Source organism: Sapajus apella, unplaced genomic scaffold (assembly GCF_009761245.1).
Source record: "Sapajus apella isolate SASKATOON/1434 unplaced genomic scaffold, GSC_monkey_1.0 scaffold69, whole genome shotgun sequence".
NCBI classification, from domain to species: Eukaryota; Metazoa; Chordata; class Mammalia; order Primates; family Cebidae; genus Sapajus; species Sapajus apella.
The window spans coordinates 8,601,028-8,627,938 of record NW_022437009.1 but is presented as its reverse complement, the minus strand read 5'-3'; the positions used below and the strand labels follow the sequence as shown (position 1 = coordinate 8,627,938).

General features: G+C 45.4%; 1 protein-coding gene and 1 non-coding gene across 5 annotated transcripts; both read right to left on the bottom strand.

Moving 5' to 3' along the window:
- Nucleotides 1–909: 909 nt before the first annotated feature.
- LOC116531110 (adenosine receptor A3) lies at nt 910–25,975 on the bottom strand. Of its 4 annotated transcripts, XM_032249767.1 has the most exons (7): nt 25,675–25,975; nt 20,911–25,210; nt 8,596–8,702; nt 6,892–7,239; nt 4,946–5,012; nt 4,106–4,206; nt 910–1,322 (listed from the first exon to the last, which is right to left on the bottom strand). In XM_032249767.1, the coding sequence occupies exons 2-7, from the start codon at nt 21,258–21,260 to the stop codon at nt 1,252–1,254; spliced, it is 1,044 nt and encodes a 347-aa protein (XP_032105658.1). In that variant the 5' UTR covers nt 21,261–25,210; nt 25,675–25,975; the 3' UTR covers nt 910–1,251. The 4 variants fall into 4 exon arrangements, with proteins under 4 accessions (XP_032105658.1, XP_032105657.1, XP_032105661.1 ...); XM_032249766.1 differs by lacking the exon at nt 25,675–25,975 and having other exon boundaries at nt 20,911–25,626; XM_032249770.1 differs by lacking the exons at nt 910–1,322; nt 4,106–4,206; nt 4,946–5,012; ... (1 more) ...; nt 8,596–8,702; nt 25,675–25,975 and adding an exon at nt 17,766–18,966 and having other exon boundaries at nt 20,911–22,934.
- Nucleotides 8,256–8,361, bottom strand: LOC116531237. Its single transcript, XR_004260326.1, has one exon. It is a non-coding gene; the product is annotated as a U6 spliceosomal RNA (small nuclear RNA).
- Nucleotides 25,976–26,911: the final 936 nt, after the last annotated feature.

The following is a 26,911-nucleotide window of genomic DNA, read 5'->3' as shown; positions in this document are numbered from 1 at the left end:
TCAGAAATGGTGGGTTAATGATCCCATTTGTTTAAATTCAGTACAGAGCCACAGCGGAGGGACTAGGGCTGTTTTGCGGCTGAGGAAAAAGAGAGCACTTTTGATGTCGTTTGATCTGAGTATCTGGCAGGGAGGTGGGTTGCACAGAAACACAGAGGTGTGGTGTCCACTCCCTCACCCCTTCCCATCAGGCTGTTGAGTAGCTTTGAATTCCCTACCTTTGGAGAGAGGAGTTAGGGTGGAAGCTGAAGGAAGTGTGTTCATGAAAGACTTTGTGGGAGTCTGGGTGTAAACACGCAGGGCATGTGCAGAATCATATCAGCAACCTCCCTGTTCCAACTCTGCTCAGACTAGAAGGCCACTTGAGTATCCTGAGGACTGAAGCTGGTCAGTACCCCCATTAGAAGAGATCATGACATGGTGAAAAGCAGGATTATGATATGGGCAGCACAGACAGCGATGGGGAAGCCCTGGGAGCTCCCAGAAATAGCAAGAGAGATCCTATATGGGGAGAGAGGGTGTAGATATGCAGGTGGGAGCGAAGAGTGTTGGTAATTCTGGCATGAATGACAATATGCCCTCACTTGCATCTATGGCTGCTGATGCCTTGTTCTTGATTTGTGTTTCTCGATTTGAATGAATATTTCACTTAAGTTGTCACACCTTGGTTTCTCACTGATCAAAAGCAGCATCCCTTTAGTCAGGTGGCAGTTTCCCAAAAAGGATGGGAGGAATGGTCCTTTCACCAGGAGAACCTGAGAACTACTGATTTAGTCTATCTCCCTTTCTTTGGATTGGACAGCATTTGATACCAATTCAGAAATGAGTTAGAATGTTATTCTTTGAAAGAAACTTTTCCAGAAATACTTTTCCAGTGATACCCTAGAAGAAGTTACTAGTATCTCGGAGTTCATTCAACACTAGATAGGAATTTATTGGCTAAGAAAAATAAGTGATTTCATGCCCCCCGATGCAAATTCTTCACCTCTTCTTCACTTCTGACTGATGGAATGCATGTGAACTTAGATCTTGAGATGTTATTTGAGTGCAGCCTTGCTTGGACACGGTCTATCGTAGCTCCTCTGACTACCATTGTTGTTACCAGGCTGCAAATGACTGCTGGCAAGGATAGAGGGTCCTTCAGAATTCCTGGGAGACCAGAATCAGTCTCTGAGGTGTGGGGCAGTTGTCATAGGGGCTGTTCTGTTGTAGCATCACTTTATTTATGAACTAAATAAAAGAAATCTTCAGTCACATCTGTTCAGTAGGAGCCGTATTCTTTGGAGTCAGGATACGTGAGAAGGGCTTCAAAGAGTTGCCTACTTCGTTGGGGAATAGAAAGAGAAAAATTGAGTTGAGATGTATTGCCTACCTCTGAGGAGTGTTTCTGCAGCAAAAGTTGCAAACTCTATCATGGGAGTTTCATGGGGACTAAACACAAGTTTATTTTCAGGGCTGAGATCAGAGGTCATTACTGCAAAGCTCATCAGTGGGAAAGTCAGTGGGAAAGCTTGGTACACGGGGCTTGCATTCACCTCTCACCAAGTTTTGGCAATGTGAACACAACTGAATTTCAGAATCCAAGAATCTCAAAGCCTTCGTTCAGGCTGCCACCTTTCAACTGCCTGAGTCTGAGGAAGCAGGCCTGGCTACAACAGGCTGTACAACTTCTTGCTAAAAAGGAAGAGCGTTGGATTCTCCTGCCTCAACTTTCACAGTATCGTGTGCCTCTCCTTTCGAGCACCAGCTCCAGCTGGCAATGCTACATTTGGGTGTTGATGTGTGACAGTGTGTCTTCCTCCCCCTCTACAAGTCCCACGAACGCAGACGCTGTTTCTTTTGCCCATCTTTGTATCCCCAGCACTAGCTAGCATGGTCCTTTTTTGTTGAACTAATGAATAAAAATATTGGAGAGTATGAAAATGAGACCCTCAACTTATAGAGAAGAAAACAGGCCCAGAAAAGTATAAAGTTGCCCAAGGTCACACCTTTAAAAAGTGACAATGGTTTTAGCAGAAACCTAGACTACAATTGTGTCCCAGAGGGAATGGCCTTGGGCAGACCTGAGAAAGGTATTGCCTTGCCCACATGCCCCAGCTTTGTAGTTCAAGGCTGCGAGAGGACAAAGGTCAACAATGTTGTAGGAGCCACTACTTTTTTTAGGGCTCCTATTCTGACCACAGGAAGAAAATATCACAGGGGAAGTACGAGGCCTTGCAGCCTTTGCTTTGCATTTCAGATTCTTCTGGCTACGGATCCTGGTGTGTCACTAGCAAGGGTTACTAGGAGTTTTTTTTCTCTCTTTCTCTGAAATGTTGTTCTTCTGCATTTCTATACCCAAAGGAGGTTGCAGTCTGTTTTATAATTATGCCTGCAGTCTCTTCATCGCCTAAGGTGTTCCTGTGGTTTCTGAGCATAAAAAGAAAAATGAGAAACTACCATTGGCCAAACAGTGGCAACTGTGTGGTTCTTTCTCTTCTGTGTACACTTCAGAGGTTGGCAGATTCGCCACATGTTGGCTCAGAGGATTCTCTAAACAGTAAGACCAGCCTTTGTGTCTCTGGTGCTGCCTCAAAGGGAAAGGTGGGCACACAGTCCCTTCTCTATTTAGGAATGGGGAGACCTAAAGATCAGGCTGAGGCAGGAGAATCGCTTGAACCTGGGAGGCGGAGGTTGCAGTGAGCCGAAATCGAGCCCCTGCACTCCAGACTGGGCAACAGAGCAAGACTCTGTTTCCAAAAAAAAAAAAAAAAAAAATTAAAATTGGCCAGGCATGGTGGCAGGTGCTTGTGGGCCCAGCTACTTGAGAGGCTGAGGTGGGAGGATGGCTTGAGGCCAGGAGTATGAGGCTGCAGTGAGCTATGATCACACGTCTGCACTCCAGCCTGGGCAACAGAGCCACACCCTGTGTATATGAAAAAGGAGGCTCAGCCGGGCGCGGTGGCTCACGCCTGTAATCCCAGAACTTTGAGAGGCTGAGGCAGGTGGATCACGAGGTCAAGAGATTGAGACCATCCTGGTCAACATGGTGAAACGCCGTCTCTACTAAAAATACAAAAAATTAGCTGGGCATAGTGGTGCGTGCCTGTAATCCCAGCTACTCAGGAGGCTGAGGCAGGAGAATTGCCTGAACCCAGGAGGCGGAGGTTGCAGTGAGCCAAGATCGCGCCATTGCACTCCAGCCTGGGTAACATGAGTGAAGCTCCGTCTCAAAAAAAAAAAAAGAAAGAAAAAGGAGGCTCTTCTACACCTGCTTACCCAGGGGTCCCAGAAGCTCCTTCCTTTGATGGGAACCCAGAGTTTGTGAGCTAGGGAGGTAGGTGGTTCTGCAGATGTGGAACCTGTGGTGTGGTCTCAGGGCCTCCCTCCTTCCTGATCTACACATGTATCCACTTAAGAAAGCCCCAGGCCGGGCGCGGTGGCTCACGCCTGTAATCCTAACACTTTGGGAGGCCGAGGTGGGTGGATCACCTGAAGTCAGGAGTTCAAGACCAGCCTGGCCAACATGGTGAAACCCTATCTTTTAAAAAAAAAAAAAAAAGAAAGAAAGAAAGAAAGAAAGCTCCAGGCTGGTTACGGTGGCTCACACCTGTAATCCTAGCACTTTGGGAGGGTGAGGTGGGTAGATCCCCTGAGGTCAGGAGTTTGAAGCCAGCCTGGCCAACATGGTGAAACCCCATCTCTACTAAAAATACAAAAAATTAGCCAGGTGTGGTGGTGCATGCCTGTAATCCCAGCTACTCGGGAGGCAGAGGTAGGAGAATTGCTTGAACCTGGGAGGTGGAGGTTGCAGTGAGCTGAGATCACTGACCTCCAGCCTGGACAACAAGAGTGAAACACTGTCTCAAAAAAAAAAAAAAAAAAAAGAAAGAAAGAAAGAAAAAAGGAAAAAAAAAGAAAGAAAGCTCTAGGGCTCCCTCTGTTACTTCTCATGATGCTTTGTCACCATCAAGTAGATATCTACGCTGGCCCATGGCTGGCTGGATTGTTCTCAGGTGACCAGGCAATACAAAGAGGCTCACATCACTCATCTGAAAGATGCTCCTTGACCTCTTTTAATTTTTTCTAATTCTTGCTCACCCCTCCCCCGACAGCAGCTACTTACTCCTTCTATTCCTTTGACTTCTCCTCCTTTTGGTCAAATGACTGATTATAGAGATGATTCCCAAACCCGTGATCAGTATGCAAATGATGAGAATGGATGTCCTGGAAGGAACCACAGCAGATTTTATGTTCCTTGGAAGAAACTACCTATTGGTTCTCAGTTCTGGATCCCCTTCTCTGGGATTTGCACACCTGCCCGCCCCCCCATCCAGTTACAGTAGCTCCTGGCAGCTGTATTCCTTTAGAGTGACCCCGTCCTTTGAACCACACTCGGGACCTGCTGAGCATCTGACTAAGCTGAGCCAATGAACACTTTCCTCACAAATTAACTGTGGATTGGGACTAGGAGAATCCAGTCTCAGACTGGCCAGCCTCTTGAATGGGGGGAGAAATAAGCTCAGGAACTATAAATGGATGACTGTTCGGGGAAAAAAGAGAAATATGCAAGGTCAGTACAGAGAGAGAAGGAAGCAAACACAGTTTCAAGGCAGATTAGAGATGGAGGTAAAGTCCTGAGGAAGCTCCTGACGATTTTCAAGGGTGGCCAACATCCCTGCTCCTGCATTTGAAACACCATTTTCTCCTTATGATAAATGCTCCCTTTTAATGAAAATAGCTAGAGAGTATTTTTTTCGGCTTTCAACCAAGAGTCCAAAACTATATATATATTTTTGAAAGAAACCAAATACTCATATTAAGGATACATAGTTCAAATGGAGAAATAATGTGCAGCAGAAAAGTTGTCAATGCAAATCAACTGTCATATCATACAATTGTCAGCCTAGCCCCTACCTCCACCCCACTGCCCCACGCCCATTCATCCCCTGAGACTATGACTCACCTGGAGTGGTCAGCCTCATGGACAACTTTGGGAGCCTTGCAGCTTCTGGTTTTGTTGCCTGGTAGGTCTGAATCAGAAAGGATTTGTTAAGTCAGGTGAGGCCCATAGCCAGGCCCCGCCTCTGCCTCTCAGCTGCAGCTCTGCCTGTCATTCTCTCAACCTCCAGAGAGTGGGTCCCTGGTTGACTTCAGAGTAAAGCAGAGGCACCAAGTGCAGTTGTATAAATGTGCCCTGCACAGGGAGCAAGGCTGAGGGGACAAACAAGGGCCAACATTTAGCCTGAACTCTGCTTGCTAAGCCATGCACCCTGCCTCTATGCACCTGAAGGAAGAGGTCCCTTTTCCAGATTTGGACAAAGTTCCCATGTTGACTAGAAGTGGCCCAGAGTCCCACACTGTGGTCTTTTCCCCATAGGAGGGGATGGACACCAGAAGCACCAGAGGGCCAATCCTATTTTTAAAGAACTGCTCATTTGGTGATATAATTGCCGTATGTTTCTTATGACAGCCACGAAAACCCAATGGGAGCAATGGCGCCACACCACCTACAATGTCTCCTCTGATAAGACCTGGGAGGGATCTGTGCTTCATTTAAACTAAGGAGTACATTCAGGTGGGACTTCTCTTCTCTGAGCCTAAGATTCGGGTCAAGCTGCACAGTTGACTAAAAGCAGAACCACACGAAGTAGAAACACTGTGGGCGTGAAAGATGTCACATTCAGTAAGATCCTGGCTGAATCAATCACCAGCTGGCAAAGTGTGAGCAAAACTCTATTTCCAGCATGGGGACAGGTTTCCCAAGGCAGCCCTTAAGCCCTTCTGGTTTGTTTTCCTACCAGCATTGTGCTTTGAACTGTGATAGAAAAGGACATCCTTTCTAGAAATGGAAACAAGGAGAAGGTACAGGAAAATAAAAGAAAGAAATGCTAGTGCCTTCCATAAGTCCTCTGTCTGAGAGACAGAGGTTTTCTGTTGCAAAAGGAGGTTTTCATCATTCAGCAGAAAGAACTTAGGGGAACATCTGGAAATCCTGTGTCTTAGCTCCAGCCAAAAGTCACAATTGGTCAACTCAGACTTTTCTGCTATGGACTCCAGTTCCACCCACACCTTTCCCGTGGTCTCTGAATAAAAACTGCACATTCCTTAAAAGCAAAAGAGGGTGGCTACTAGTTGGGCCACGGCATTTATCTCTGTAAATTATTATCATTATTTTTTGAGACAGGTTCTCACTGTCATCCAGGCTGACGTGCAGTGGTGCAATCACAGCTCATTGCAGCCTCAACCTCCCGGGGCTCAGATGATCCTGCCAACTCAGCCTCCCAAGTAGCTGGGACCACAAGTGGGCACCACCACACCCAGCTAATTTTTGTAGAGATGAGCTTTCTCCACTTTTCCCCAGGCTGGTCTCAAACTCCTGGGCTCTAGCAATCCAATCGCCTCAGCCTCCCAAAGTTCTGGGATTACAAGAGTGAGCCACCATTACCTGGCTACCTTGGTACGTTATCAAATTATTTAAGTTGACAGTTACCAGGCACCGGGGTCATTTTTTGCAGCCTTAGACACCTCTCAAGAAATTAATCTTCAAAATTCTAGACCCACAAGGCACACAGACATTTAATAACAACTTCAAAGCCTTTCAATACAAAGATCTCACATCTACTAGGCCCTGTTAGCCTTTTCCAAGGTCCTTAAACCAGATTGCTGCAAGGAAAGAGATGTTCTAAATACGCCCCAGGCCACAGACATTCTCCTTGTCCCCAACTTCCAGCTATTCCCCAGCTCTGTCAATGACCACCCATGTTTGCTGGAGGAAGAGAGAGGCCACGCAGCCCCAAAGAACACAGCGGGAGTCCGAGTTGGGGCTCACCAGCTTCAGTGAATTCTCTCTCAGCAGCAAACACCTGTGGCCGTGGGTCACCTCCACCCAGACCCCAGCATGCTCCTTACCTTTCCCAGACCAAAAGTCATTGGCCAGGGTTCCTTTGTTGTCAGTTACAATCAGCTCTGTAAAATCCATGTAATCCCTGGCAAAGTCCCGCTGGATGCCACACCAGTACCAGCCTGTGTCCTCCCTAGCCAGGCAGGACATAGTGACAATGAGCTGGTTCCCTGTGTCCCTCAGGGCCACATGATTGGTGCTGTTGGGGGAGAAGGCGATGATGTTGCAGTAGTCACGGAAATAGCCTCGGCACCAGTATTTGCGGTGGTCCTTGTAGCGGGCATTGTAGCTGCAGATAGCAGAAGCCGTGTCCAGCACAAAGCTTTCCTTGACCTTTTCATCCATGACCATGGCATCTGTGAAAACACACACACACGCGCGCGCACATGCACACACGCGCGCATCATTGTTCTCTCAAAACATTGCAGTTCCTGCCCTCCTGAAGGATAATTAAAGAATCGGAGACTGGTTTTTGCCTCTATTTGATTGGCAACCGTTATGGGCTGAACTATGTTGCCCTCAAAACTCATATGTTTCAGTCCTAACCTCCCGTGCCCCAGAGTGTGATTGTATTTGGATATAAGGCCTTTAAAGAGATAATGAATTAACACAGGGTCGTTGGGGTAGTCCTTAATTCAATTTAACTGGTGTCCTTATAAAAAGAAGAGATTAGGACTCTGACATACAGACAGAGGAATGGCCCGTGAGGGCACAGCCGGAAGGCAGTCATCTGCAGACCAAGGGAAGGCCTCAGAATGAAACCAAACTCGCCAAACACCTTGATCTTGAACTTATCTTCTGCTGACTGCGCAGGGCTGAAAATAGAGGAAGTCGTATTCTGTCTTTAGGGGATAAGAACTTCATGTTCCCTCCTGCAAGACCAGCATAGGCACCTCTGTCATCTCAGATATTGCACAATGAGAAAGTCACGCACACCATGTCCAGCTGGACTGTGGCACGGAAAATGTCTGACCAAGGAGAAGAGACGGGACAGCACAGCCCATCCTTCCATCAGCCTTCCAGATGTGTAGCAGAGACCACTCAAATGCAGGCTCATGTTCTTTATAACATTGTGTTTTTATAACAACCCCACAAGGAAGACAACATGATCTTCAGTTTAGAAGTATGAATGCTGACCCAGAGAAAGGTTCAGCAACTCTAGACACTGCACAAATGAAGGTCGACAGAGCTCGGAAAAGGCCCGTCTTCCCAGTCTCCTCTGTGGGGTCAGGCATGAGCGGAAAAAGGAAAGTTGTGTCCTCATATATCTGCACATATATTTTTGAGGGGAGAAGGGGGAAGGGGAGCTTGGATGAGCTAAAAGAGAAAATACAGAGCTCTTATTTTATTTTATTTTGGTGGAGATGCTGGGGAAAATATGGAATGCATAATGAATCTGCATGTCATCCTCGCACAAGGGCCATGCTAATCTACCTGTATCATTCTAATTTTAGTACGTGTGCTGCCAACGTGTGTACAGAGAGCCATCATTTTAGCCAAGCTTTCCAATTTCCTCACAAAGTCTCTTATCTGAGCTAAGAACAAGAACTAACATGGACAAGACCTATTTTTGTCTTCTTTTATTTTCCCATCCCCTTCCTTAGACGGTTCAAACTAATAAGCAGGGACTCCAAGTAGGAGAGGATTTCAGTACAAAATCTCTGGGAAGGCCACAGCTGAAAGGGCTGGGACTGTTCTTTCCCCCATCCTACCTGAAAAGAGAGTCAACGGGAGTAGAATGACAAGCCACATGACGCGACGGAGGCAAGCCATCCACTGGATGGATAGAATGCACCCAGGGAGCACAGGAATCCCAAATCTGTTTAAGGGAAACAGATATGCTTGAGCTTAATATGGCTTTATCCTGGTTTAATGAGACCAGTGGAAAGGGAAAACAACCAGTTAATCCAAGCAGTGCTGCCATGTATAGGTACACTGCACAAGGGTACCACACCAGATGCTCTTCATAGATTTAAACTTATTGACAGGGCAACTAAGAAAATTCTGGGCAGGAGAGATGTCCCTCCTGGATAAATGGGCTCTGGCCCACACTCAGAAAAGCACATGCTCACAACCATCACTGGCCCCCATTTGTATGTGCTCCACTGTACCCTGTTCTGCTGCCAATGGTCCTGGCTTCATCAGAGGCCACTCGTTTTGTCTGTTCACCACTTTTGGAGGCCCAATTTCTTATATAGTTGAGAGGAATCCTAGTAATCAGATTCTCAACTAACCCAGCTCCCAAGTGGATACTGCAGGCTCATATGGGGAGTATGGCCAGGGGTGGAGCATGCCAGCTGTCAGTAGCCTGCATGCCTGGGACCTGAAACATGCGAGCAAGCGGAAGTGTGGGTGTTTGGATGACCACAGTTTGGGCTGCAGTCTTCAGACTTCCTGAAAGCTTTCCTGAGAAGAGCTGGAACAAATCAGGGAGATCCATCTATGCAGCTGCAGCAGCTTCTCCTGATTCTAATGAGACTCATGTGCTCTGACCACTGCTTTAAAAGTCTGAATTATTGAACCACCTCTCAGGTGAAGTTAAGCAGGGTGCTACTTATCACACCCCAGAGTCAGCACGTCCCACCAAGGGTCATACACGGATTGTCCATACACATTATTGGCCAGGTTGTGCAATAATGTCCTCTCTGGAGGAAGGAGAGCCTGTCTCTAATTCATGTGTAGTCAGCATGTGGGCCAGCAGCAAGCCTGTATCATGGTAGGTTTTTATCTACACCACCTCAGGTGCTCCTCATCAAAAACATCCATGAGTTCCACAGATAAATTACATGAATAAAAAAGGAAGGAAGGAAAGGAGAATCTATGGATTAAAAGGGACTTAAGAGACATATTGACAAATTATAATATATGGAACTTATTTGGATCTTGACTGAAGCAAACAATTCAGAATATATTTACAGTGATATGATTAGGATATAATTCTTCGATTTATTTTTTGAGATGTGATAATGGCATTGTCGTAGCCAACCTTCACAATGGCTCCTGGAATTCGTGCTGTTATGTAGTCCCCTCCCACACTGAATCAGGACTGGCCTGTGTGATCAATAAAATATGGCAGAAGTGATGGCATGTGATTTCAGAGGCTGGGTCATAAAAGGTGTGCAGCTTCCACCCTAGTCTCTCATGCTGCTCCTCTAGGGAAAGTCAGCCACCATGCTGCGAGGAATCTTGAGCAGGCTGTAGAGGGGCCTATATGGAAAAAACAATTCACTAGACATGTGAGAGTCACTTCAGGAGTGGATGCTCCAGCCACAGTCAAGCCTGCAGATGACTGCAGACCTAGTACCCTCATAAGAGACCATGCATTAACTACTCAACCAAAATGCCCCCTGAATTCCTGACCCATAGAAACCATAAGAGATGATAAAGTATTGCTGTTTCAAGCCTCTAAGTTTTGGGTGTAACTTGTTGCACAACAATGGATAATTACTGCAAATATTGTGGTTATATTTTTAAAAAGCAGTCCTTACCTCTGACAATACTGCATGCAAAACAAACACACTCAGCATTGCTCAGAGATGGCAACATGAAGCCAAAGAAACCAGCAAAAAGAGAAATGTATTGTGCACAGGTACCAGCAAAATGTCCAAGACACAAAAAAGTAACTCTAAAGTAAATGAAGGTGTAAGGGTTACAGAGAATGAATGATGTGTCTGCTAGTATTTTGAATATTGCTTGATGTAGTAATTCCATAGAATTAACTTTCATTCTATTTAGATGTATAAATATGAAGGTAAATAGGCAATAAGAATAAACCAAATAATTTTTAAAAGATCTTTTAGAATGCCAAAGGAAATGTTTATAGATGAAATAACTTGATATCTGAAAATTTCAAGATAATTAGGGCAGGGCAAGTGGATACGGGCACAAATGAAACAAGATTGGCCGTAAGTTGATAATTACTAAGCAGGATAATAGACAAATAAGGGGTCCTTCTTTTAGTCTGCTATAGTTTGCATATTTGACCCTCCAAAGCTCATGTTGGAATTTGATCCCCTATGTTGGGGGTGGGGTCTAGTGGGAAGTGTTTGAATCATAGGGGTGGATCCCTCATCAATGTCTTGGTGCCGTCATTGTCATCATGGTAATGAGTGAGTTCTCAATCTATTCGTTCCCATGAGAGCTGATTGTTTCAAAGAGCCTGGCACCTCCCCCACCCTGCTTCCCTTGCTTTCACCATGTCATCTGTGCATGCTGGCTCCTCTTTGCCTTCCACCATGAGTGGAAGCAGCATGAGGCCCACACCAGAAGCCAAACAGATGCCAGCCCCATGCTTCTTAGACAGCCTGTGGAACTGTGTGCCAAATAAACCTCTTTTCTTCATAAATTACCCAGCCTCAGGTATTCTCTTATAGCAACACAAACAAACTAAGACATAGTCACTCCACTTTTGTGTGTTTGAAATTTTCCATAAGAAAAAGTAAAAATCAAAACACAAAAACAACTTTGACACAGATATTATTAATCTGATCTTACAAATGAAGACAATTGAGGCTCAGAAGTTTAAGTAGCTTGCCCACATTCACACACCTAGTAGAGCCACTATGATTTCATGGCAAATCTGGGAGGAAAACAAACAAAAACTATTTTCGTCACACTGTGCTGCTTTCATGATAGTTGCAATACTGTAAAATTGTAGAGCATGTTAGAATTTACAAAGGGTCTTTACAGAAATTCTGTCACTGAGTAGTTGGGAAAACATGCAGCCCAAATTTTCTTATTCCAATTATACTCAGCTATAGCAGCTAAGAGCAGAGTTTCTCTAGAAAATGTGCATTTGGTTATAAGAAACTGAATATACAAGTGAACTATTAGGAAGCCAGACCATATATGAAAATAGAATTCTGACCTACAACCTGCAGCAACCTGCTCAGAAAACCAACTGCTAATCAATAAATAGTAAGCCAGTCTGCTGTAAGTCAGACTTGTAGGAAGTCAGATTGCTTTCTTAAGCCAGAAAGCCAAACAATAGCCCCTTTAACAATCAACCCAAAATGGCCAGGGCTTAAAGCAGTCAGGCAAGAGACGTAAATAAAGGGCATCTAAATAGGAAAAGAAGAAGTCAAACTATCCACGCTTATGGACCACATGATTCTATATCAAGAAAACCCCATGGTCTCAGCCCAAAATCTCTTTCAGCTATTAAACATCTTCAGCAAAGTTTCAGAATATAAAATCAATGCAGAAAAATCGCTAGCATTCATATACACCAACAACAGCCAGGCCAAGAGCCAAATCAGGAATGCAATCTCATTCACAATTGCCACAAAAGAATAAAATGCCTAGGAATACAGCTTATCAGGGAGGTCAAAGATTTCTATGTTTTTGTTTTTTTTTTTTTTTTTTGAGACGGAGTTTCACTCTTATTACCCAGGCTGGAGTGCAGTGGTGCAATCTCGGCTCACTGCAACCTCTGCCTCCTGGTTCAAGCAATTCTCCTGCCTCAGCCTCCTGAGTATGTGGGACTACAGGTGTGTGCTACCATGCCCAGCTAATTTTTGTGTTTTTAGTAGAGACAGGGTTTCACCATGTTGACCAGGATGGTCTTGATCTCTTGACCTAGTGATTCACCCACCTGGGCTTCCCAAAGTGCTGGGATTATAGGCATGAGCCACCACGCCCGGCCAAAAGATCTCTATCATGAGAATTACAAAACACAGGAAAACATTCCATGCTCATAGATAAGAAGAATCAATATCATTAAAATGGCCATATTTCCAAAAGCAATGTACAGATTTGGTGTGATTCTTATTAAACTACAAATGACACTTCACAGAACTAGAAAATATTATTTAAAAAATGATATGGAATTTTTTTAAAAAGCCCAAACAACTAAGGCAATCCTAAGCAAAAAGAACCAAGCTAGAGGATATCACACTACTCAATTTCAAACTATACTACAGGACTACAGTAAGCAAAACAGCATGGTACTGGTAAAAAACAGACATTGGAATAGAACGGAGAACCCAAAAATAAAGCTACACACCTACAACCATCTGATCCTTGACAAAACTGGCAAAACGAGCAGTGGGGAAAAGACTCCCTATTCAATGAATGGTGCTGGGATAACTGGCTAGCCATATGCAGAATATTGAAACTGGACCCCTTCCTGACACTGTATGCAAAATTCAACTCAAATGGATTAAAAATTTAAATGTAAAATCTAAAACTATAAGAACCCTGGAAGGCAAACTAGCCAATACCATTCTGGACATAGGAACTGGCAAAGGTTTCATGATGAAAAGGCCAAAAGCAACCACAACCAGAGTAAAAACTGACAAATGGGATCTAAGTAAACTTCAGAGCTTCTCTGCACAGCAAAAGAAATTATCAACAGAGTAAAGAAAGCTTACAGAATTGGAAAAATATTTGTGAATTATGCATCTGACAAAGATCTAATATCCAGCGTCTATAAGGAACTTAAACAAATTTACAAGGAAAAAAAACAGTCCCATTAAAAAGTGGACAAAGGACATGAACGCTTTTCAAATGAAGACGTACATGCAACCAACAAGCATGTGAAAAAAAGCTTAATATCACTGATCATTAGAGAAATGCAAATCAAAATCAAAATGAGATACTATCTCACACCACTCAGAATGGCTATTATTAAAATGTCAACAAATAACAGGCGCTGGTGAGGTTACAGAGAAAGAACACTTAAACACTGTTGGTGGGAGTGTAAATTGTTCAACTAGTGTACGAATTGAACCAATTACTAAATGAAATTAGTTCAATTTGTGGAAAGCAGTGTAGCAATTCCTTAAAGAGCTAAAAACAGAACTATCATTCAACCTAGCAATTCCATTACTGGGTATATACCCAAAGAAATATAAATTTTTCTATCATAAAGACACATACATGTGTATGTTCATTGCAGCACTATTCACAACAGCAAAGACATGGAATCAACCTAAATGCCTATCAATAGCAGTTTGGATTTTTAAAAAATGTGGCACATATATACCATGGACTACTATGCAACCATGAAAAAGAACAAGATCATGTCCTTTGCTAGAACGTGGATGGAGTTGGAAGCCATTGTTTTTAGCAAACTAATGCAGTAACAGAAAACCAAATATTGCATGTCCTCCCTTATAAGCAGTAGCTAAATAATGATAAAACATGGAGGCAAAGAGGGAAACAACAGACACAAGGGCTTACTTGAGGGTGGAAGGTGGGAGAAGGGAGAGGAGCAGAAAAAAATAACTGTTGGGTACTAGGCTTAGTACCCATGTGGTGATATAATCTATACAATAAACGCTCGTCACATGAGTTTACCTATATAACAAACCTGCACAGGTATCCCTGAACCTAAAATGGAAGTTTAAAACCTAAAAATATTTTTAAAATTTTTAAAGCAGCATTAAAAAATAGCCAGGACTTGATTAATAACATATTTGGATTTCTTACTTGGTCCTAAATTGAAACGGAAGACAAAAATTAGGGGAATTATAAGGAAGGACATGCAATATTTGGTTTTCTGTCACCGCATTAGTTTGCTAAAGATAATGGCCTCCAGCTCCATCCATGTTCCTAAAAACTCCCCTAATTTTTGTTCCCAGTTTCAACTTAGGACCAACCAAGAGAGCCAAATATGTGTCCCCAATTAATCACATAGGATGGCTCACTTCTAGTTAGCCTGCCTACAGCTTCCCCATCCCAACAGCCTCTAATCAAGGCTCACCTAAAGCCTTTCCCTTTTCTCACTGTTGAAAAAAATTAATTGGACAGCCATTAGTCAAAGAGGGCTGTGGTGCCTTGGATTCCTAAATAACACAAACTGAAACCCAACTCAGTGCAAACAGTAAAACAAAACTTAAGCTAAGCCAATCAGAAACCACCAAACTAATTTCAAACTAGGGACTTTCCACTTTAACCAATACAATATATTTTCATTGTCTTAACTTCCACAAATACCTCATAAAAGTTTCCTCTCTCACCTCCTTTGGTGGTGCACTGAACCACTTGTAGTCTGGTGCTGCCCAATTCATGAATCATTGAATGCTGAAATAAACTCATTAAAATTTTAATGTGCCTAAGTTTGTATCTTTATGCTACTATACATGTTTCCCACTCTTCTGCCTACCTTTGAGTCTCTGCCAAAATGCAAGTGGCTACAGCTGACTCCCTTGATATAGAAGCTCAGAGCAAATAGCCTTTGCTTCTTCTCATTAGGTTGGCCTCTACTTTTTTCCCCAGTTGACTTGATTTTTTTTAAAGGCAAATAAACCCAGTTACTCAACATCCACCCTTGTTCCAGCTTATTCATAGGGAGAAGGAGGAAGCAAACCTCAGTTTTGTCTGGGTGGCCTTTGTGATCTTATTCCTTTAGAATAAAAGCCTACAGTTCTTTTACTGTTTAGCTGAAAGACAGCTAGCCAGAAGAGGGGCCTGTGACACTAATCCCATGACGCTACTCTCTAAACCGGAAGCCAGGGTGAATCTTATCACTTCTAATCAAGCTCCCCACCAGTGATTCTTGGTTCATCTTCTTTGAGTTTACTTTGAAAGACATTTACTTTCACTATAAGGACTCCTGGGCTTATGGAACACCTTAACTCAGGAGACTCCCATTAGACAAAAATAAAAAACACAACTCCCAGCAAGCTATCAGTGGACTTGCTAAGCTGTGACAATCAGTAAAAGGAGAGAGACAGACAGAAGAGGAAGACGAGGAGGAGGAGGAGGAGGAAGAGGAAGAGGAGGAGGAGGAAGAGGAAGAGGAGGAGGAGGAAGAGGAGGAGGAGGAAGAGGAGGAGGAGGAGGAAGAGGAGGAGGAGGAGGAAGAGGAGGAGGAGGAGGAAGAGGAGGAGGAGGAAGAGGAGGAGGAGGAAGAGGAGGAGGAAGAAGAGGAAGAGGAGGAAGAGGGGGAGGAAGAGGAGGAGGAATAGGAGGAGGAGGAAGAAGAGGAAGACGAGGAGGAGGAGGAGGAGAAAGAGGAGGAGGAAGAGGAGGAGGAGGAAGAGGAGGAAAAGGAGGAGGAGGAGGAAGAGGAGGAGGAGGAGGAGGGAAGAAAAGAAAAAAGGTAAAAGAGGTTCTGAAACTCAGGAGCTAAGGATACCAATCGGCTTCGGACAGAATGCTGTTTTGTCTTGAGGGAAGTGGTCCATTTAAATCATGTTTTGAAAGACAGAGTAGTGTTAAGTGTTTCTATGGCAACTACATTAGAAACTGTTTGTAAATTAAGAAGCATTGTGTGAAGATTACCAGGAGACTAGGGCTGCAAGACCCTTCCTCTCATTTCTCCAAATGGGGCAAGAGTTGTCCCAAGGTGAATAGTGTGTCTGAGACACCTGAAGCCATAGAATAAACCTAGGGCCTCGTCCTGGAGGTGTCTTTTAACCACCACAAATTAGAGGGGAAACACCTAGAATTCTGGATTCCTTGGCTGACTGGAGGAGAAGCAAGGTTCCTTTACTGAAATGAAGTGTTAACAAGATAAATTTGGTTATCAGGCTCTGGCCTAAAATTAGGTTTAGGATAAACCTTCAGGACTGGCTAAGAATTAATTTCATTTTCAGATACACTTATTCTCTTTGATATTGTTTAATTGAAATATCCATCTTTTTGCTCTTGTCAAGCTAAATATTGTCTTGGGTGTTAGAGTTCACAGCAGCAAATTTGGATAGACCAAACGGGAGATGCCACCTTGAATCTCTAAAGCCACAGTCAATGCTCAGAAGATGTGACTGGCACTCTATCCTGTCTGGTATCCTGATTAATTAGAGATCAGCAATAGCAGCTAAGGCAAAACACTGGAAGTCCCCAAGTGTACAAAGGTGTAGTTCGTACCTGTCTGTCTGTTAATTGTACATAAGATGATCTTGAAAGTTTGGGCTTTAAAGTTACAAGTTCCTCTTTATGTCTGAGAATAGGTGGCAAGAAACTTGAGTTGCCCTGTAAGGCAGGGTTAAGCTTGATTTCTGGTTCTATTATTTGTTACTTAGGAAACGATGGACAAGTTACTTCACTTCTCTGTGCCTCAGTTTTTTCTTCTGCAAAATGGAGATGATCATTATGGTGGAACCTACCTCACAGATTGTCAGGATCAAAGGAGATAATGCATCCAAAGAACTTAGTGCATAGAAAGTGTTCAACAGGCCAGGCACAGTGGTTCACACTTGTAATCCCAACACTTTGGGAGGCCAAGGCAGGAGGATCACTTGAGCCCAGGAGTTCGAGACCAGCCTGAACAATATAAAGAGACCCTGTCTTTATAAAAACTAATTTTAAAAAATAGCTGGGCTTGATGGCATGCACCTGGCCCCAGTCACTTGGGAGGCTGAGGTGGGAGGATCCCTCAAGCCAGGGACGTTGAGGCTGCAGTGATCTGTGATCAAGCTACTATGCGCTAGCCTGGGTGACAGAGTAAGACCCTGTCTCAAAAAAAAAAAATGAAAGAAAGAAAAAGAGGCCAGGCGTGGTGGCTCACGGCTGTAATCCCAGCACTTTGGGAGGCTGAGGTGGGCGGATCACAAGGTCAAGAGATCAAGACCATCCTGGCCAACATGGTGAAACCCCGTCTCTAAAAAAAAAAAAAAAAAAAAAGGAAAGAAAAGTGGTGCTCAACAAATAATAGCTATCCATTGTCTCTTTTTGCCCTTCCCCCACTACTCCTACGAGAATGAAACACCAGGAGAAATGAACAGGATTCTTTCTCTCACAATAGATGAATGAATGGTTCATAAAATTAGCAAATGGTCTGACAAACCTGAGATTAAGGAGCAGGGTGTTCTGGGGCAAAGAGTAAGAAGGGTGCCTATGTCACCACACGGCTCCAAGTAGCAAGCAGGCTGAGTGCCAAAGGCAGCCAGCTGGGTTTCTAAGCCCCAAGTGACCCCAGCAAAGAGCTACACGACAGTTAGCTATTGTCCTTTATTTACTCAAAACATCCACAGGTGAATTCGGCAGTTTAAGTCCTCCTTAAACTCAGTTTATTCCTTCTGTTCCCAGCATCTCCCAGGCACCCTCTGAGAACAGGTTCTCTGCTCAATTCCGCAATGGCATGGAACTGAATCACCACCACACACATGTTCAGCCCACCTAGAACCTTTTGTCAGTAAGTCAACGAGGCATCCTTTAGGCTTCATGACTTATTCTTCTATTTGGGAAGGAGGAAAACAGACAGTAGTATCAATAATACATTGTCCCCAAGTCAGGCCTCCAAAACATTGAATTAGAGAAGAAGGACAAGGAAAAAATGGAGTGGAAATAAACATGGAGAGCAGTGGAGTCGGGGAGGTATAATTGGGGAGCCCTGGAGATGCTCCCACCTCAGTGGAAGTAGTCAAGGATGTAAAAATCCCTTGGCCCAGGCAGACAGACCCTCGAATATTTGTTGATGGTGAATCTGAAGGTCAATGAGACAGAGGGTCATCTCTCATGGATAACTACTCAGAATTCTTCTCGATGCTTGTGTCCAAAGAATCAGAGTGATGGCAGACCACACAGGCTTTGAGGATCAAAAGATAGGTTTCCTTGAACTTCTTTATTTTATAGGCATAGACGATAGGGTTCATCATGGAGTTGGCATGGGACAGCAGGATGCCCAAGTACAGCACAAGCTGTGGTACCTCACCATGAAAGTAGGTGATGCAGTTGATGATGGACAAAGGCAGCCATGACAAAGCAAACAAGAAAAGCACCAGAAACAGGGACTTCGCCGTCTTGAACTCCCGTCCATAAAATGCACCTGTCTCTTTGGAGTTAGCGAAGTTCTGTCTGAGTTTGTTCCGGATGCTGTAAAAGATGTCAACATAGATTGCACACATAATGACCAGGGGAATGAAAATCCAGGTGAAGAAGCTGAAGTATACCATGTAGTCCATGCTCATGACGGAAGGGAACCGGCATGAAAGGAAGGTGACATTTCTGTAGTACTCTGAGGTCAGCTTCATGTTCCAGCCAAACATGGGGGTCAATCCCACCAGAAATGACACCAGCCAGCAAAGGCCCAGGCCCAGCCATATTCTTCTGTGAGTGGTAACCCTCCTGTATCTGTGTGAATGAAGAGAGTCAGTGAGTCCACAGCAGGAACTGCTAAAGGGTAGGGGGAGATGGAGCTGGTAAAGGAGAGAGAGAAGGTGAAGTAAGGCATACGCTCTCTTAATTCTCCAATCTTCTGTTAAGAGAGGATAGTATTGATGTTCTACGGTGATTCCAGCTAAACTCCACTGGATATGAAGTCAAAATGAGCAGACAATAATTGGAGAGAGATCCAGCAAACTCCTTTGAGGACTTGTCTAAAGAAGGACACTCTTGAATAGATTAGGAAGATGTTGCCTAGAGTCAAGTGCTTATGTGCCCCACTCGGGGCTCCACTTCCTGAGAGCTTTGCAGCCTGCTCCTACTTCTCTACCTTCATGGGCATCCATGCTTGGTATTTGAGTTAAATGACTCAATGAAGTTACAAAATTGTGTTGAAGTGTTTCAGAGACCTTAAAAGACTCATCCAGTAAGAGTCCCCATTTCTCCTTAAACTGTCCTTCCTGACAACAGCCTACACAGGCCATAAAAAGGAAACAAATATAGTTAAGTATCAGCAGATTTTAACTCAATTAAATCTCACAACAAAAATGGGAGCTATTTTATTATAACCCCAATTTTATTTTATTTATTGTATTTTATTTTTTATTTTTATTTTATTTAATTAATTTATTTATTTATTTATTTATTTTTGAGACGGAGTTTCGCTCTTGTTACCCAGGCTGGAGTGCAATGGCGCGATCTCGGCTCACTGCAACCTCCGCCTCCTGGGTTCAGGCAATTCTCCTGCCTCAGCCTCCTGAGTAGCTGGGATTACAGGCACGCGCCACCATGCCCAGCTAATTTTTTGTAGTTTTAGTAGAGACGGGGTTTCACCATGTTGACCAGGATGGTCTCAATCTCTTGACCTCGTGATCCACCCGCCTCGGCCTCCAAAGTGCTTGGATTACAGGCGTGAGCCACCACGCCCGGACACAATCTCAATTTTATTGATGCAACTGTGAAAATCATAGTAACGATACCTACCATTTATTGAGCACAGATCGTGTGACTGGTACTGGACATATGTTAACTCATTTCATCTTATGAGGAAAGTCCAATTAATCCCCATTTTATAGATTAAAAAGTGAAACATAAAGAAGTAATTTACACAAGTTAGAAGTGGTGGGGCTAAAATTAAACAAGGTAAGTCTGAGTTCCAAGCATCGTAGCCACCGTGACACAGAGTGGAAACCAAAGGACAGAAAGTCAAACAACTTGTCCAAGATCAGATCTCACAATCTGAGACTTGAACCTAGACCTGTCTACATCTAAAGCTTCTTTGTAGCTCCCTCACTGTGCTCTTTCCTCAAGAGAAGTGAGAAGAAACACGAGACCAATGCAATTTAGGTCACCCGGGGAAGGAGATTTCTCCATTTGGCAGTCCCTTCTCTTCATATGGTCACATGTAATGAAGAACATTTTTGGGGGGAAAAAAGCTCTCACACCTCGGGGTGGGGGGGAATATATATGTATATATATGCACACACACACACACACACACCCAAACTGAAGTGGGTACAAAACAGGAAGCAAAGATAAAATAACAACCTACATTTGCAAAACAACAAAACCATCAGTTTATCTCCTCTTATTCTTATCTGCCTGCTTCTCCTAAAATAGTACGTCTTATCTAGCAGGTTTTTATCATTTCTAAAATTCAAGAGCACTTTTTACGAATTAAAAATGCATCAAGATTTCATCATTTTTGGCCAGTGATTAGTGGTTATAGCTGGGGGGACTGAGCACCCACCCCTAGTCAGTGGAGACAAGATCGGAGCATTCCTCTGATTCTAGCTCCTGAATTCCAACGCATTGTTGCTAACCCCCTCGCAGACCATATCAGAAAAAGACACTTATTGCCCTCTTTCAGCATCAAGGGCCAATCTGGTTTCATTTTCATTCAAAAAGTCTGGGCTCTGGGCTTTGTAGCCTCATTTCCCATGTGCCTCAATCGCTGCCCACCCCACCCCGCAGGCTACCTGACGTTAAGCTTGACCCGCAAGTATCGGTCCACGGCGATGGCCAGCAAGGACATGATGGAGGCGTGGGTAAAGATCAGCAGCAAGCAGGTCATAAAAAGGCAGCTGTAGAAGTGGATCGTGATGCCCAGGCTGATGACAATGGCCAAAGGCATGACCAGCATCCCAACAGCAATGTCAGCCAGGGCTAGGGAGCCAATGAAATAGAAGGTGGTGGTCTGCAGGCTGGGGTTCAGCTTGACCACCCAGATGACCAGCACATTGCCCACTATGGCACAGAGTCCGATAAAAATTTCCATGGTGATGTAGGTAATGTTGCCCAATGACACAGCAGTGCTGTTGATGGACATCTTGCCGTCCCAGGGGAACCTCCACGGGGTCAGGTGAGCCAGCAAGATCCGTCCGTAGGGTCAATGGGTGTAGCTCTCGCCAGACGTCTTCCCAGAGGTCCATGTGCAGTGACAGTCTAAAATTCACAACTCACTCATTCCTACTCTTCTGGTGGGGTGATCTCTTGGTGACCCCTCTCCTTAGAAAGGGCTCATCACAGGTGGATCACTTCCAGCCCCTTGGAGTGCCACACGTCCTCGAGTTCCCAGAACCTTGGAGGACAGTTCTACATGGACTGAATCTGAAAGCGCTGCTGCTCCTAGTTCCCCAAACAGAGTCCGTCAAGGCCTCTTCAGCTTTTTTAGTTCCATCGAGATAAGCAACCCTCTTCAGGGTGTTTCAGGAAGTGAGATGGGCCAAGAGGAAGTACAGAGCCAGGAACTCTCAGCAAAAAGATGGAAAGAGCAGAGGAGGAGTCAGGAGTAGCATGGAGAAGGCTCAAGACGAGATCGGGTATCAGAATTCATTTATTCAAGGACCAGATGACAGTGCAGGATTGGGGGAGCTGGAAGCACTGACTATGCAATCTTTCTGCCAGCTGCAAAAAGATCTCATGATAAAAAGGCAAACGGAAGAAGAGGAACAAAAAAGAGACTTTGGTGGCAGCCTCCTAACCTTAGCCAGAACTATTCCTGCTAAGTGTTTGCATGAGTTGACGCCTCGATGAGCACAGCTAATACCCAGCCTTTGCAGCAGAGATGCTTGGTCAAAGGGATAAGCAAAGATTCTCTGCTGCCCACACCCCAGCAAAATCACGCTGGCCCTTACACTGGCAGCCGGCCAGTGTCCAGCCTATGTGAGGAACGACAGGATAACAGAATGACCAGACATACAGAAAGAAGGAAAAGGAAGGTGTGCATCAGAATCACATGGCATACCCTCCTGCCCACACTCCCCAAGCCTCAGCCCCACCCTACAGGAACAGGCAACAGTCTGGAAATCAGCCCCCTCTCCCTGAAAATGCCTCACCTAGTCGTCAACTTCTGGGAACCAGACACTTGAAAGCAATTGTTATTTGGGGATCCTGTCTGGTTCAGGTGCGTCTCAACACCACACAAAGGGATTGTTTTAACCAGGCATGTTAGAGAGGCAGCGGGAAGGAACTCTTGGACTGAGGCCACACAGGAGCTTGAGAGCTTTATCATCTTTACCTTAAGCATCTAAATATGTACAGCCCAAAATAAAATTCAGCAGTAACAACAATGGTGTTCTGGTGTTCACTAACAAGCACTTTGGAAACGGGCATAAGGGAGAGGCCTCTGCCTGGGGCCGGTCAGCGTCCTCCTTTTGGGTGCTCTGCTTTGGCATCATTCATTGATTCTGCCCCCTCCCCTCACTGCTGTATCCCAAGTTGATCCAAGTCTTACCAAATCCCATGCTCATCCCTGCCAGACTTGTCATTTCTCCCTGAGCAAACTCCCCAGACATTAAAAAGGGCAGTTCTCTCCAAATGAATTTCCATCATTCTAGTATTTCCCAGTGTCAGTTCTGCCCACATCCCTGCACTGCTGGAACTTGAAAAACTTCACCAGCCTCCAATGTGGCCTCTCATAAATGTTTTTACTGTAACCGCTTTCTTTATCTGTGCTTCAGAGAAGAAAGTTGCCGAGAGAAATTTCTAGGAGGCTGCATGCTACCAAGAGAAAACAAAACAGCCTTTCTCACTGTATAGCACTCTTTGAATCCCAGTTAAACACTGCAGATAACCCTCCCTCCCCTACTCCAGTACATAGGTAAGTTCCTTTGGAATCAGTCCATCTCAGCTGGGTCAGAGAAACCAAGGAAAGAGGCTTGTGTCTAAACACAGCATGCTGCAGGCAAGCTAACACATGAAAGAATGACCCACTAGAGAGAAGAAAGGCAGGAGACCTACTTAGGGTCACCAACCTAGCCACCTCTGCCCACCTGGGAATTCTACCCTCAGAATTCTCTGCATGCACCATGGGAATTTCTTTTCTGTGAACAAGGGAAGCCCTTCCTTCATGTTCTCTGAATAGACAAGGTCCATCACTGCTGCGGTGGGTGGGGGGTGATTTGAGAACAGAGGGGAAGGACTTTCACAGTCAATTAACATTCTGGCCTAGAACTCGGCCCAGCCCTGGACTGAAAACCAAAAGGCAATCTGGGAAAGAGGACGGAGAGTCTGGGGCAGCAGGTCACCTCATTTGCCCGTTCTCCCCCACTGTACCCACAGCCCATGGCGCATGGCCACTCTTGGTCACGTGCTTCATCACATCTCAAGTAGGAGACGCTGCAGCTTCCTACCCCACGCCTCAGGCAGCCACAGCAACCACACCAGAGCTCAATACTCAGGATATTCCCTGCCCCTTCTAAACCATTTAGTCTCCGTATTGCCTCAGGATCAAGTCCAGACTCCTTGGAGTGGCTTACGCCCTTCGTGGCGGGTCTCCCAGCCTCTGCAGTCTCCTGTCACCTGGGTCCCCACAGACACCATCAGGCGCCAATATGCTGAGCAACTCGAAGCTCAGAGTCATCCTCTTTCACTTCCTCTCCCCTGTGCCCACACTCTGCCTGGTTTGCAGGACCCTTCTCCCCCAAGTCCACCTAGAAAACAAATACTTCTCCTTCAAGACTGTTCCCCAACAGGACCTTGAAGACAACTTCCCAGACTTCGCCTCTCCCCTGAGACGCCCCTGTGCTGTGTGTATATGACCTCCTCACTTCGCCTGTAAGTTCCTGGAGGACAGGGACCACCACTTTCCATTTCTGCGTTTCTAGCCCCTGCTATGATGCCTGGCAGATCGTAGGTGCTCAGTACCTTTTCGATGAATGAATAGGAAGGCACTTCAGTGAATCAGGTGGCATAAACTTGGCACTGGGTATATAAGGAAACAATAAATCAGCAAGGACTCTAAAGTACTCTCCATCATACCAACTACTAGGTGTTAAGCAGCTTATATGCACAGACTCATTCAATGCTCCCTAATGAAATAGATACTATCGCTATGCTGAGCAAGTTGAGGCTTGGCAGGGTTAAATAACTGCCCAAAGTTGTAAGCTGGGCAGTGGCAAAGCCAGCATTCAAACCCAGGCTTCTGCTTCAGAGCCCAGATTCCGAACACCAGCTCTCAGTAAGTAAATGAGCAAATGAACTACACAAAGCTTTCAAAAGTACAAGGAGTCCACGGGTTTGATGTTACCATGCTATCAAAATCAGTAGCGATTAAAAGTAGTCTCAGATCTAAAAAAGAAAGTAGCCACCAAGACTATGGGCACAAAGCACAAGTATAATGTAGATTTGGCAGCTGCTCTGAGCTAGGAAGAGATGGCAGGACCAAACAGATGATTGCATGAGCAGGCTGCTGGTAAGTCTGGGGTGCTCTGGGCCAGAAAGGAAACCATTTTCATTAGATCAAGGTGCCAGTTTTTTCTTTTAATAAAAAGATATATAAATTAACTGTGGTTCAGGAGAATTTCCCACCTAAAAGAAAGGCCATGGCTTTTTCAATTCTACTAGAAGAGGCTGGTTGTGTGGTGGCTCAGCCTGTAACCCTAGCATTTCAGGAGGCTGAGGTGAGAGGATTGCTTGAGCAGGAGTTCAAGACCAACCTGGCCAACATAGTGAGACACCCCATCTCTATTTTTTTTTAATTAAAAATAAATTTTAAAATTCTACTAAAAGAACCTGAACTCCATTAGGGAAGCAAAGGTCTGGGAGAAACCACTGGCTTAAATCACGGGAAGAGTGACTGGAGGGGAAAGGGAAAGGCCTCATCTGTCCCAAACCCTGGCCTGGGGCCTAGTTGGGGCTGATGCAACGGGGCTCAACTACAAGAGTGCAACCTTGTCCTTGCGATTCTGCTTAACCATCTGAGAGGCTGGCAGGAGAGATGATTCGTCTGATCCTTTGCAGCTTCTCCGAAAAGCCTAGAAAACCCCAGCCGCCGGCCTACAAAAACAGCAAGACGCAGTGTTAGCAGGAGCCCAGGAAAAAGACCTCTGGAGCCCTAGAACTGGTCGACGAGCAGCTGAGACAGGATGCCAGGCAGGCGAAAGGTGGCGGCTTCTGCCCAGGGCTCTCTCCCACCCCACGGCAGCCTGCAGAGTTGCACAAAATCAGCCTGCTCACTTCCTCTTAACCCCATCACCACTTCCCCAAAGACATATTTTTACAGAGCTTCATGTTTGCTAGCTGACAGCAGGGGCTTAGAAAAAACAAGTGCTCAGAGTCAGCCCTGAAGGTGGCGCTCCCGTAGTCCCCTCCACGCTCCCGGCTCTGCCTCTCCATCAAGCCCCAGGGAAGAGGCTGGGCTTTCCCGCGCTGCGCAGGGGGCTGACCTGGGGCCGCCGTCTACAGGGGCCTCCTAACCAGGGCCCAGCCACTGAAGCCACTCCAAGGAGCCCAAGACTCACAGCCTGCAGTCTGAGCACACGGAGCTTCACTCCGTGCCAGTATTGGTGGGAGGGAGGGCGAGGCCTGGAAAGGGAGGTCAAGGTTCCTTCACTCTGAGCAACAGGAAATCCTGCCCAACGAAGGGGAACTGCTCTGGGCGCTCAGCCTCACCCACCAGGCCTCCATCCACACCGAGTGTGTCAGGAGGTCTCCAGACCCCAGGGGAAAGAGGAGAGTTCAGCTAACTGAACTCAAGGCACTCAGAGGGTGAGGAAGAGTTTCAACTGCCGGAGTCTTAGCAGGGTAGCTTCAGCTTCAAGCTTCTGCAAGAATTACTCCTGCGTCCCTCCTGACGCGCTATGCTCGATGGTGGCCACCAGGGGGCAGCACGTTTCTGCTGTCATTCGGGACCCAGGCTGCCGCAGAAAAAGAAAACGGGAAGGAGAACTTGAAACGCTCCTTTGAAACTGCTTAACCAGCAACCTCAGATGGTGCAGAAAATGAAAGAAGTGAGAACTAAGGGAAGGCAAGGGGAACAAGAATAGGTGGCCAACTGCCTGAAGTTAATCCAATCCCATAGAATATTCCTGGGCAGTACCAACTTCAGTCCCCCTGACTCAAGAAGGCTGAGAATCAGCTTCGCCTTTCAAATCGGTGACTTTTCCAATAAACGCAACATTTATGTTTTTCTTTGTCAAGTGCAAAGCTCCTCACACAATCAACTTTATTAAATTAACAATCCCACACGGCAGGTGTCCTCAATCTCATCTCACAGAGGAGGAAACTGAGGCAGGGGAGAACGAGTGATCTGCTCAGGATTACACAACTGGTAAAAGCAGCACCGGGATGGGAGCCGCCCAGCTTCTGGTCTCCTCGCTTAAGATGAGAATGGAGAAGACCCGGAGGGATTTGCCAGTAGGGGGTTGCACTGGGATTTTTTGCCACACACATCATTGATCCTTCCCTTGGCACCTGTCAGCCTCTGACCTATCCTTCCCCTCCTGTGAGCACAGGGCCCGTTGGCCAATTTTCCCAGCCTTTGCTGGGGAGCTTCCAAGATTTCTCTAAACGCCCACATGCCTCTCGGCCACCCAGCCTCCTCTTTATCACAGCCTTAGGCTTCTGGGCACTCAGGCCAGGTGTCCCCACCCATCAGGGGTTATTCACAGTGGTCGGGCCTCATCCCTTGATTTCACTCAGGAGACTTTGGATCCTGATGTTGGTCCTCATGCCCTATAGCTAAACACTGGAAGGTGT

Coding starts and splice junctions, on each gene's coding strand:
- LOC116531110 (XM_032249767.1), bottom strand. CDS start 21,260: ATGTCCATCAACAGCACTGCTGTGTCATTGGGCAACATTACCTACATC. Junction 8,703..20,910: donor CGGGTCAAGCTTAACGTCAG/GTAGCCTGCGGG, acceptor TCCCTTAAACAG/ATTTGGGATTCCTGTGCTCC. Junction 4,207..4,945: donor CATGAGGCTGACCACTCCAG/GTGAGTCATAGT, acceptor GGTTCCTTCCAG/GACATCCATTCTCATCATTT.